Source organism: Aegilops tauschii, chromosome 5 (assembly GCF_002575655.3).
Source record: "Aegilops tauschii subsp. strangulata cultivar AL8/78 chromosome 5, Aet v6.0, whole genome shotgun sequence".
NCBI lineage: Eukaryota > Viridiplantae > Streptophyta > Magnoliopsida > Poales > Poaceae > Aegilops > Aegilops tauschii.
In genome coordinates, this window is record NC_053039.3 from 72,207,559 (window position 1) to 72,219,927 (window position 12,369).

At 45.5% G+C, this 12,369-nt stretch overlaps 1 protein-coding gene across 1 annotated transcript; it reads left to right on the forward strand.

The window, feature by feature from the left end:
• The first annotated feature begins 5,713 nt into the window (after nucleotides 1–5,713).
• LOC109749218 (probable WRKY transcription factor 74) lies at nucleotides 5,714–8,750 on the forward strand. Its single transcript, XM_020308195.4, has 4 exons — nucleotides 5,714–5,875; nucleotides 6,172–7,087; nucleotides 7,168–7,293; nucleotides 7,895–8,750. The coding sequence occupies exons 2-4, from the start codon at nucleotides 6,288–6,290 to the stop codon at nucleotides 8,037–8,039; spliced, it is 1,071 nt and encodes a 356-aa protein (XP_020163784.1). The 5' UTR covers nucleotides 5,714–5,875; nucleotides 6,172–6,287; the 3' UTR covers nucleotides 8,040–8,750.
• Nucleotides 8,751–12,369: the final 3,619 nt, after the last annotated feature.

Genomic DNA, 12,369 nt, shown 5'->3' on the forward strand with positions numbered 1-12,369 from the left:
AGTGGCATCCTGTACAAACACAGAGTTGCAAATACATTCATATCCAGGTTACAGGAATATAAGTCCCAAGCCTTTTGCAAGCAACAACACTTGGCACTTGGGGGCTAATGCCTGCCGAAATATTCTTCATACAACGGCTCATGTTAGTAAAGTTCCAAGCACTTTGCAAGCAAGAGTACTGCTTTATGGTAACCCGATTGTACCGTAAACAATCACAGCCGGTTTATGGGGGCTATATAGGTAAGCTCTCTTTATAATCAATGGTGAAAAGGACCGGCTCATTCATACTGATTGAACCGGCCCTTGGGGACTACGGATGCAATGTAATTGTTTAAAATCCGGCTCAACTATAATGGTGAAAGCCGGTCTTGGAAGGATTCTACTAAAGATGCTCATGGTTATTCTAAGTCTACAGCCTATTCAATTTTATCATACCCAGTAGACTTGGGGGCTGGCAGGATGTACATAACTTATTCAAGCAGGAATTCACACCTCAAATTTTTGATGCATCTGCTTCACCATATCAACTTCAGATTACGGCTGGTGTGTACTTGATTGAGCTAGCCAGAAAGTATTTCGCTACTACTCAATTGCGCATAGTGGGCGACATCAAACCTCACTTTCCGCCTTTCAATGACCTCTTGTTTGGCAGAGTGCTTAGCCAAGACAGTTGGATTTCTCGGTTCTTTAAAGCCGGTGCCAGTGATCATCACATCTTCACTATGCTCTTCTGACGGTTTAAGCGGGCTTCATGATTCAGTGTTCAAAGAATTGATATTTGTGTGGTCAAGGGAGAGATCAGGAATTTCAGGCGGAACATCATGGGCAGGTTCTTCTGGTTGTTTTTCAGAAGCATCTGATGTTGGGACTTGCTACTCTGATTCAATGACTTCAGGATCTTCAGCCGGCTTGGTCACCTTTGCCTTCTTACTAGGCTTTGCTTAACCACTGCATGAGTTATGATAAATCAGTACAATTATAAGAGGATAAGGAGGTAGAGAATGCAAAGTACTTGTTGTTACCCGGGGGCAGTCTTGAAAGCCGGCAGCTGGGTCTGTGATGAGTCGCCAGAGGAAGAGCGAGAAACCTCCTACTAGTTTGAATCAGAAGAATTGAGTGGCTGGCGAATGAGACCCGCCAGCGGGTAAAAAGAATTTAAGTCCGGAAGGACCTCGTTTTGGCGTTTCCGTGGAACTGGAGTGTTTGGTAAAACGGAGGATAATTCTTCACCTCCGCTAGTCCGAGTCTGTCGCCGGTTCTCGTGCTGCTGTTGCTTCAAAAGAAAGTGAGGATCCAAATGAGCTAAGGGGTGTGAAAAGCTTACTTTCCGGGTTACTCGTCGAATTTTCTGTGTTGGCAAAGGTGCTGAGCCGGAGTAAATAATAGTTACCTCTTCTTCAACTACTTGGCTGGTCCCCCGTGTCATCCTGATAATAATCAGTGTCAATAAGATAATTGAAAAAGGAGCCAAGGGAGTCAAGGGCTACCTCCGACTCAGAGTTGTCATCCAGTTCAAACATATCAGAAGCACTTGGTTTCTTCTTTGTCTTCTTGGCGATTTTCTTGGCAGACCTGGCCTTTTTGGCAGCCTCATGGTCATATTTCTTCTTCCAAAAATCAGATTCAGCCTGTGAAAATCAGCAAAGTTGAGTTAATAGAGTATTTAAATGATGAAGGTAAAAATAAGTAAGTTGGAGACTCACATCTGGTGGCGGGTTAAGTTTGCAAAAAGGGTTCAGACCCACTTTGCTACAGTCTTCTGGGTCTTCATTTAGAAGGGGCCTTGTCATCTCATTGATGGCTTCGTCAGTTAAACGCACGGAGTTGTGGCGCAGTGGATCCTTTATGCCGCCCGTGTAAGTACACATTAAGCCGGGCCTGCGGCTCAAGGGTATGATTCACCAAGAAACCCAGCACTGAACCAAGTCAATGTCGGTTAACCCATTTCCCAGCAGAGCCTTGACCTTTGCAATGGTGACTCGGCAAGTAAGCATAAGGGAAGATAGCATCTCTTCTCCATTGAATTGAGATTCCACCAAGTTCCAAGCTGGGTCCGTTCGTAAACTCGTTTTGGCGGTTTAAATAAAAATATTCCCTAAAGAGTTCGACACTGGGCTCCTCTTGAAGGTATACTTCGCAGAAGACTTGAAAGTTGCAGATGTTTGACACGGAATTGGGTCCAATGTCTTGAGGATGGAGTTGAAAGAAGTGCATAACATCTCAGAAAAATTTAGAACCGGGTGGTGAGAAGCCCCGATTCATGTCATCAGTAAAAACGATGACCTCATTATCCTTTGGCTGAGGTCTTTCTTCGCCTGGATCAGGGGCGCGATAGTGCATGACATTTTTTGCTGGCAAGTACCCGATTTTGACAAAGTCTTTGAGTGTGTTCTCCGTGACAATGGAGGGAACCCAGTTACATGAAGTGACTGTCTTTGGCGGCATTGTGAAGAGAGAAGCCTAAAGGAAAGAAAAAAATTGCCAGCTCAAATTGATTCATTAAGCCAGAAATAAAAAAGTTACAGTATATATTCCGAATGGCGGCTTAAATGGGGCCTAATGATATATGGATAATTATCACTGGTGATGTAAGCCACCGTGACAGCAATGGTACTCAACATCTATCAAAGAGCAAATTTTACTAAGTGTTGGGACAAACAGGTTTCACAAATCGGAGCTATAAGATTGGATCTGCAGCAGTTCAGAGAAATGAAATAAAATCTAAACCTAAGGTGGCGGCAGCAGAAAAATGGGGATGCCCAGATGAGATCTGTTGCAATGAGGATACATTCTGATATTAAAAACAAGTGCTAAAACTGCTACCGCACAAAGATCTGTGTTGTTTTCAGATCAAAACTACACAATCTAGGAAAGAGAAGGAGGAACGGTGATGAACGCCGACGAACAGGGAAACCCTAAGGCAGATTTATTAAGAGGAAAGGTGAATGCTTACCGACGCTGATGAACAGCAGAGGGGCGCCGCGGCGTTCTGGTTCGTTCAGGGTGATGCAGCGGCCAGAGTTGAAGCAGTGGACGAAGATCGACGGCGGCAGAGCTCGAGCGCACTGGAGCTTTGCGAGGAAGAAGATGAAGACGAGAAGGCAAAAGGGGGAGAGTGAAAAGAGGACCCATGACCCTATTTATAAGGCTAGAAGGATAAGTGGCATGCGCAGGAATCGAGGAGATAAAAATGGATATGTGACGGCGTGAGCGCCTCGATTTTCGGATGTTCATTAAAAGAGAAGATTTATTAAGATTTGGGCCATATGTAATATTAATAACAGGTGACGTCACGGCGGATTACCACAATCTCAGGAGATGACATCATGGCGGGTTACAATATCTCACAGGAGGATGAAGAAGGATTTTTTTCTAAGTGTTCAAGATTGACATGAACAAGTTCAAATCAACCTGGAGCCTAATGTTGGGGATATGACTATTGGATATGACCCGCCCAGGAGGGGCCGGGTTATCCCAATGGCGGTTCATAAACCAAGCCCATAAATATGTTGAAGATGGCGGTTCATGTAGTAGGCTTGTTAAAGGGCCCAAAACTTAGAGGCGGCTTAAAGCCCGTAAGTGTAAACCGCCATGTATACGTGACTTGTATCGTAAGGCATGTAAGATAAGTCACCGGGCCGGACACGTTTGTATGAGCCGGCCGGGACTCTGTAAGCCGCGGGGCGTCAACCCGTGTATATAAGGGGACGACCCGGCAGCGGCTTAGGGAGAGACAACAGATCGAAAGCTAGGTCAAGCATATTCGCTCCCTGGTAATCGAAGCATAAGCAATACCACCTCAAACTGGATTAGGCCTTTACCTTCACCGCAAGGGGCCGAACCAGTATAAACTCCTGTGTCCTTTGTCCCGTTTAAACCCTTTAAGCTAACCTAGTGCGATGGCTCCACGACTAAGTCCTCTCGCTAGGACATCTGCCGTGACAATTCCACGACACACATACATTGTTGGATGAAGCTCAAGGAGTAGTTTGTGTGGGATGACATGTGCCGGTTCTGACTCTAGTATTGTTGAATTTGAAATAGATGATTTTCAAAAAACTTGCTGAATATCCGATTATCTCATTGAATTTGAACTGTTGTTGTACTGTAGATATTTGCATGGATGAATTGTCCTATTTTCTATAACTACTTTGAGTGTTCGGGCTTGGTTTAGTAAAACGGACAAAATACCGTCTGTATTATGTAAATTATGTCCCAACTATGCTTCAATTCCGTCATGTTTGATAAAATTCATCCAATTTGTTGAAATACGGTTTGAAATGTGTGCGGGCATGATTGGACGATCGGCTCCTGTATCACTGTTCGCGGACTGATCTCCACCAGTTTGTGGATGAATACGATGTCTGATTTGAGGATTAGCATTGGAGGTGATCTTAGTAGATCTTTTTAACAAGAGATTGAACCACATGCTACTACTTGTGTGTACCTTTTGTCTTGCCGCTCACCGGAACAAAATGATAGACCATGTAGATGATAATGAAATGTCTCGGTCAACTTCATTAAAATCTTTAGGCCTCCCTTGGTTCATAGTATATTTTTTTCATTGACTCTAAGCAAATATTTTTTTCTTTAAAATGTGAAAGATTGATTCTTATCCTATATAGAAATAGGAATCCATTCCCATAAATCAAAAGGGTTCAAAGTAATTTTTTTAATAAAATTCCTACCCTTTAAAATTTATATAAAATTCCCACAAACCAAAGCAGCTAAAATAGGGTGTACACACGTGTACTTGTTATAGAAAATAGACTTTTTCAGACCAGAAAAAAAATTGCATGTTGTTTCACGCACACCAAAGACGGATCCGGCTTGCCTGCTCTCTCTCCATGCTCCCATCCGTGCTCCCACTTCATCCAACGGCTGTTCTTTTTCCTTTTTCTTTTCTAATCTAATCATCTTCCCCCCCTGATTTTCAGGGGATGGGGCCGGGCCTTATTTTCTTCCAATCAAATCAAGCCACGTATGCGGGAGCACGGATGGAAGCATGGGAAAGGAGCAGGCAAGTCTCGTCCACCAAAGACAAACCAATCACGCAAGTGTTGAAACTCTCCTAATTGGTCCAAATGACCACGCGCCTTGCCTTTAGAGAAGAGAGAGAGAGAGTTTGGCCCCTTATTTTCGTAGTCAAATGAAGTAATTAGTGGAGTATTATATTATGAGAGAGGGGAAGTACAAAGAGAAAAAAAAGGGGAAGTACTAATTTTTTTATACTTATGTTTTATTTTACAATAGAAAGGGTATTTTTGATGATTTTCTGTAGCCGGACAAAGTTATTAGCTTGCATCTTTATTCAAAGCATGCCTTTTCCTTTGAGTTGTTTCAAAGCATAAATTGAAGCAGTCAAACTACGTCTTTTGTATTCAACTAAAAAAACTACGTCTTGCACTTAAAAAATGAAGCTACTAGTAAATCTCATCGAACCACGGTAATTTGCACAAGCAGTCACATTTATTTATTCCATGCAAAAAAAAGTGACATTTATTTATTATCTTCGATGTCCGCGTCTGATACGAACCGCACAGTGAAAAGATGCTCTCACCGACCCCTGTCGTTGACCTCGCTGACCCCGGCAACAGCGACCCGCCCCAGCCAAAGCAACGATCTCTGCCGTCCGTTGCGCCATCGACGTCCCAGATGCACGACCCGTACCCAACATTTTCGGTTCCACCCTCGAACTCCCACAAATTTGCACATCGTGCCCTCCGCCCTGCGCTCTCGCTACAAGACTCGCCTCTCCTCGCTCCTCCCTTCTCCTCTCCCTCCTCTTCTTCTTCCTCATCCCCTCTCTGCTCCACTCCGGGAACGCGGCGACGGGAGGATGGGGCACGCCCCCGCGTAGAGCCTCGCGGCGCAGGTGAGCTCACTCCCGCGCCCTTTTTCGGTGCCGATTCGTCGCGGTTTGGCCGGTGCTTTCCCGGGACACATGCCCGGCGGCGCCATGCGGGTTCCTCCCCGAGTTCTCGGTTCATACCCGCGCCATGAATCCGTTCTTGGCCCCGCCCGCCGAGACCCGTTGCTCCTGCGGTCGATCCGGCTCCCGGATGGCTTCCCGAGTCCCAAAAATTTGGTGTTTTGCGACGAAAATTCCAAACCGTATGAGCATTTCACGGAGATCTATCTCAGTACTGATTTGTATCTTCCTTCTCTCAGGTCAGTGAGTGCTGCAAGAATCTGAGCTGCTTGCCAAGACTGTAAAAGGAAGAGCTTTGCAAGAACGAGAAGAACGGGTTATATATATTTACTTCTCAATTGATTTTTCTTGCGCCATGGAGGAGGTGGAGGCGGCCAACAGCGCGGCGGTGGAGAGCTGCCACAAGTTGCTGGCCTTGCTCTCCCAGCAGCAGGACCCAGCCCTTCTCAGGAGCATAGCTTCAGAGACGGGTGAGGCCTGTGCCAAGTTCAGGAAGGTGGTCTCCCTCCTCAGCAATGGTGGCGGCGGCAGGGGAGGGCATGCTAGAGGCAGGTTCTCCAGGAGAAGGAAGCCCGTGGGGTTCTTGAGCCAGAAAGGCTTCTTGGAGAGCAGCAGCAACACCCCATTGGGGATGCTCATGTCCGGGAGTGCAGCCACTCCATCCCCATCTGCTGGTTCGGCAGGGCAACTGCGGCCCCAGGTCGGCGCGCCGCCGCAGCCGCGACGCAGCCTCGATTTGATCAGCTCAAGCAGCAAGAGCGCCCACCAGTTTGGCCCTCCAAAGATGGTCCAGCCATTGTCTGTGCAGTTCCAGTTTGGTGCCACTGCACATAGGTACCCATTCCAGCAGCAGCAGCAGAATTTACAGGCCCAAATGTTCAAGAGGAGCAACAGTGGGATCAGCCTGAAGTTTGATAGCCCCAGTGGCGGCACTGGGACGATCTCATCGCCGAGGTCTTTCATGTCCTCCCTGAGCATGGATGGCAGTGTAGCTAGCTTGGATGGAAAGCCGCCGATGCGTTTGCTCGGCGGCCCAGCTGTGAGCGACCCACTGAATGTGCGCCAATGCGCGCCTAAGCGGCGGTGTACGGGCAGGGGTGAGGATGGCAGCGGCAAGTGCACCACAGGTGGCAAATGTCATTGCTCAAAAAGAAGGTATAACTATCCTGCTGTGATTCTTTTATAAGGGTTGGGAATTATGGTCTTGACCTGATTGATGATTTACTTTTCTGCAGGAAATTACGGATTAAGAGGTCAATTAAAGTGCCCGCCATTAGCAACAAAATATCTGATATACCTCCGGATGAATACTCATGGCGGAAATATGGGCAGAAGCCGATTAAGGGTTCCCCTCATCCGAGGTATGAAAGAAAAGAAAATACCAATTATCTGCTTAAAATATGTGGATTATCACTTAAAAAGGACATTGGTCAAAATAACACTTGAATGTATATCGAATCATTTTCAGTCATGATATTATTATTCCCCATGTTGTACCATGAAAGATGGCATATCTGCATCCATCAGGCATTCATTGTGTTGCTTTACCTGTGGAATAATTATTTGTGGATCCCCCACTCAACTCACCCTTTTCCTAGCACCAAGTTTCTTCTACAGCTAAGACGTGTTGACACCTTAGTTGCTAGAACAATTAATTATATAGTGGATCATGTTGGTCTGTGTGAAAAAAGAGATCAGTCATAGGGACCTGAAGTAGTTAACTTGTTAATGGAACTCGCATTTCATTGACATGCTTATCTATCCACATTCTAATGTTGATTGCTCCTGTTTGCCCACCTCACATCTTAAGCTTTAATGCCTGCCCTTAATGGTAGGAAAATGTAGCTATACCATGAAAGCAAGCACATGCTGCTCAATGTGGACTGCTGACTGTTCCTCTTTCCAAATATTTCTTGTCTCCACAGAAGACTAACTCTGGCCGTTCACTTGAACCAAATGCAGGGGCTACTATAAATGCAGCACCGTCAGGGGCTGCCCGGCGAGGAAGCACGTCGAGCGGTGCGTGGACGAGCCGGCGATGCTCATCGTGACGTACGAAGGCGAGCACAGCCATAACCGGCTGCCAACACAATCTGCCCAGACCTAGACGACAACCGGCCGATCGCTTCGCCGCCCCTTTCAATCCATGAACGCGAGGCCCGGGCCTTTGTTTGAAGATACGGCCGAACCGTTCGTGTGAAAGTGAAACTAGGTCTCACGGATCTCGAAAGTAGGAGCAACAAACAACATTGAGGCCATCCACCTGGGAATCTAATGAGTAGTGGCCCTTCCTTCCCCCAGCTACACGCTTTTAGGGTTTCGGCGTCCAGAGTGGGGGCATGCCCAAGCTGTTCTTCCCCTCCTCTGCTCTGAGTTGTGACTTATGACACATCAAATCAAACTGAGAGATGACATGGAGGGAAGAACATGCATATGCTGGTTGATAGTGACAGGTGGGGTTCCCCTCAACAAGGGGGAGGGAGTGTGTTTGAAAGAGTTGAAAGGGAGATTTGAAGAAAGGAGGCGAGCAAGGAGCTCTGTGTAAAGCTTGGAAAAGGATTGGCAGGGTTGGCTTTTAGCGTGCACAAGTTTACTTGCGATGACTCGCCTCTGTCTCTGTGTGTTGCTTTTGCTTTATTGAAAGATGGGATTTGTTTTCTCTTTTGGCAGAAGAATTGTTCCAGGATTAAAGGTGGTGGTGCTGTTGACAAACTGACACATTAGGAGGACCATGTGTTTTCTTTACAGGTGTAATAGGAAGGAAGTTGCTGTGATTTCTCAGTCATGCTTCAACTTCAGTGTGAAGCTTTCCATGCTAGCAGTAGTGACTTTGACATGAGTTTTGTGCTATCATGGGTGTGTTCATAAGAGCTCTCTCTCTGGTCTGGACAATAATGAATTAAAATTCTAAGCACATTTGCATTACATCTAGTAGCCAGTTCTTCCCCAAGAAAATGGTTTCTGTTATAAAAATGTAAGCGCAGTTGCTCAGGGAAATTCAAGATGAACTATGCCATACATTAATGTTTTGTCAGTGCTCCCAAATCCTAACGAGAGGTTGACAATTGAACACGCCACATGATGCTTGCTTACTGAAGATGGGGTCTTGCTGCCTGATGCAATCATGGAATGCTGTAGGTATTAGCAGTATCTGGTGGCCGTGTGGGGCAAAGGATCTAGCAAAGCAGCACCTAGCTGGTACGTGCTGTATTATTGAGGTAGGCGCTGAGATGGACAAAAATGGCTCACCAACCGGTGGTTTATTGCATGGTCAACTACATTGAGATGGTCTACAAACAACTATCCATGAGTACAGGCACCCTTAATTAAGGGAGAAGATCTAGCTAGTATCCCCCCCTCTTTTTTGCGCGAGACGAGAAGATCTCGTAGCATTTCATTTTTGTAAAGGTAAACAAACATTTCTTCAAGCATCGGATTAGGCAAACATAGTACGCTACTTTGTGTGTGGAGGTCAAGTCAAGGAGAAGATTTAGCTTCAAGCAAGGGCATATTCTGACTTGCAAGCAAGGATTATACTCCCTCCGTTTGTTTTTATAAGATGTTTCAGACAGCTTGCTTTGCACTGTTTTGAACAGTGTTTGAATGTCTAAAACGTCTTATAAAAATGAACAGAGGTAGTACATAGGACCCCAACAGCCAGAGTATGTTCGCTGTGAAGAGTGACATTTGCAAATGTTTTTTAAGCATTTTTTTCAATGACGCGTGACAATTTCTCCAGAGACGTATGACAGTATCTGGAAAGAAGGAAATTGAGACAAAAACAGGCAGAAATTGCCATCTGCTAGCACCTAAAAATGCCGTAAAAAACGTTCATTTGACAATCCCCTCCTAGGCATAGCTTTTTTATTAGGCAAACTATTACTGTAGCTATCATTGCTGTCAATGCCCCTGTTGGATCCTCGAACAGCCCAGCTAAATTCGACGTTACATAAAGCCTTTTCTTGACACCTAGTACATGCATGCCTGCACTTTTTGTTGGAATATAATAACCTCGTCAGCTAAGCTAAGCATGCAAAATGACGAAAATGGTTGGTACGGAATCCACCTCCAGTGGTCGACAACACGCACTTACAAAAATGAAAAACGACGGTCCGCAACTTTGCTGCCAATATTTCAGACTTTTCGGCATGAATAATTGGCAATTTATATTGACGCGAGGATAGCAAATTTAGTTGGTGAGAACAACAGTTTTCTGGCAAAAAAATAGAATGAATTGAGGAGAATTTGCCATGCTCACCAACTAAACTTGCCATCCTCAACAAAACATAATTTGTCATGAAAAACGTTTGATTTGTCATGCCTAAAATCTGACGTTCGCTTGATATTCAGGTCCTATAGTCCTCGCACTACGATGTTGTTCCTCCATATCCCGTGAACCTGACAAACAGTCGACGACAGCCATCTTTAGTCTGTCTTGCAAGTAAGTGCAACTAGGATGTACTATAGTCCTAGCACTACGATATATATATATGTATGTATGTATGTAGTCCAGGGTAGGGTTTTGCACTTTGCTTTGGACTTGAGTCAAGACTCAGGACGTGCCGCCGGCGTCCAGATGGCCAAGCAAGTCAAGAAGTATTGCGTGCAAGCTTGTAGAAGTAGAAGTAGAAGATAGATGAGAACAACCCCAGATATGTGCACGGACGCAACATATATGTGGAGTGTCAAATTAGCTAGCATGGTGTCCATGGTCCCGTGCTGATGATCCATCCAGGCAATATAAATTGTTTGTTTGATAGTAGTACTATACGTACAGTCTCAGCAGACGGCAACTTAAGTGCGGGTCGCGACCGCCGACGTCTCTGACGACGAAGCGAGCAAGGGCTCCTGATGCGTTGCACGGACAAGAAACTTGATGGCGGCAGCGAGGCTCCATCTACCGCTGAAGAGGATGTCGAGCTGCCTGCATTGCATGCCCAGATGCCCAGTGTCTCCGAGACTTATTTCCCTTCGTTTTGCACTGGATGGTTTGTGTCGTTTCGTTATACTTCCTCCATCCAGAATTAGTGCAACACCATGCTAGATACATTCGTTTGAGTGTTAACTAATTCTGAACAAAGGAAGTACTGTCGTATGAAAGAAAAAAAGCTCTGTCTGAACCCAGGCATGACATGGCTGGCAGCTCAGGAAGCATCACACAGAGGACTCATCGTGGTTCTCTGACTACTTTGGTCAAATACATCCGTATTTAGACAAATTTAAGATAAGAATTTTGGGACGGAGGGAGTACTTCTCGTGTGAGCTTCGGTTTAGTGCAAAGAAAACATAAGCGCAAAGTGGGAGTGTGTGTAACAAGACGTGCACTGAAGAAGTGGCAGCAACAAAGAAGGCACAAGTTGAACAAATTCAGCACAAACAGAGCAAAGCAGGGGCGTCGCTGAAGGACGATCGCGCACAAATCCCAGCTGCACGATATGCAGGCAACGCTTGGGTCACTGGCTGAACATCAGTGACAGGGCTATCCATCCAAGCCACCGTTGCTGTTGCCACTTCTGAAGTATGTGTAGTGTCTGCGTCCCATGCCTCTGAGTTGCCCAAGCCTAGTGGTGGCAACCTGCTGTCTGGCCCAAGCCCAAGTAGAAGGTCGCTGACAGGCGGACTACCTATCTTCTTCCTCTCTGATTCTTGTGCTTGTTCTTGAGGCTGTACTGAATTCTCCCCTGCCTAGCAATAATACTAGAGCGTGTGGTGTGAGCTTCTCCTGTGATTACAAATCCTGTTCATAATGTTGGTCTGTTACAGTGTATGTAGTGATTTGTATGGCCCTGTCGAAACAAGGATGATTGTTTCGCTGGTAAAACAACAAAGGGGTGGTGGCGCAGTTGGCTAGCGCGTAGGTCTCATAGCTAAAAACGTGAGTTATCCTGAGGTCGAGAGTTAGAGCCTCTCTCACCCCACCTAGAAAACACCATCGTTGTGATGAAAACGCTCAGTGGCAACTTGGGTCGCCACATATTATCTGAACTGTCAGATAAAACGAGCAAGTCTGAACCTGGTGTTATTTTTTGTTTCTTCCACAGGGAATTTGGCAAGGAAATTGGCAAAGAGACGGCAGAGTATTTCTCACACTTGTATGTGGTTAGTTATTAACATAAATTTTCCGCTGCTACATAGACAACCTTGTTCAAAGGAGTAAACTTAATCAGAACCGAAATCAAGCTCCTCTCTAAACATCACGCATACGAGGATGGTTGACTAAAACTCCACAGTCCACGTGCTTGACATTTTTCAATTAGAGATTATTTTGCCGGAATCGTTGCTTGATCTGGACCAGAATTGGTTGCTTACAACGCAACACACAGATGACAAGGTTTAAATTCAGATCAATCGCAAACCAAATAAAGGCACCCTTGGAGCAAATTCTTTTCTCGACACAACATGATAAAAGAAGAAACTGAAAACTGAATCAGCATGAA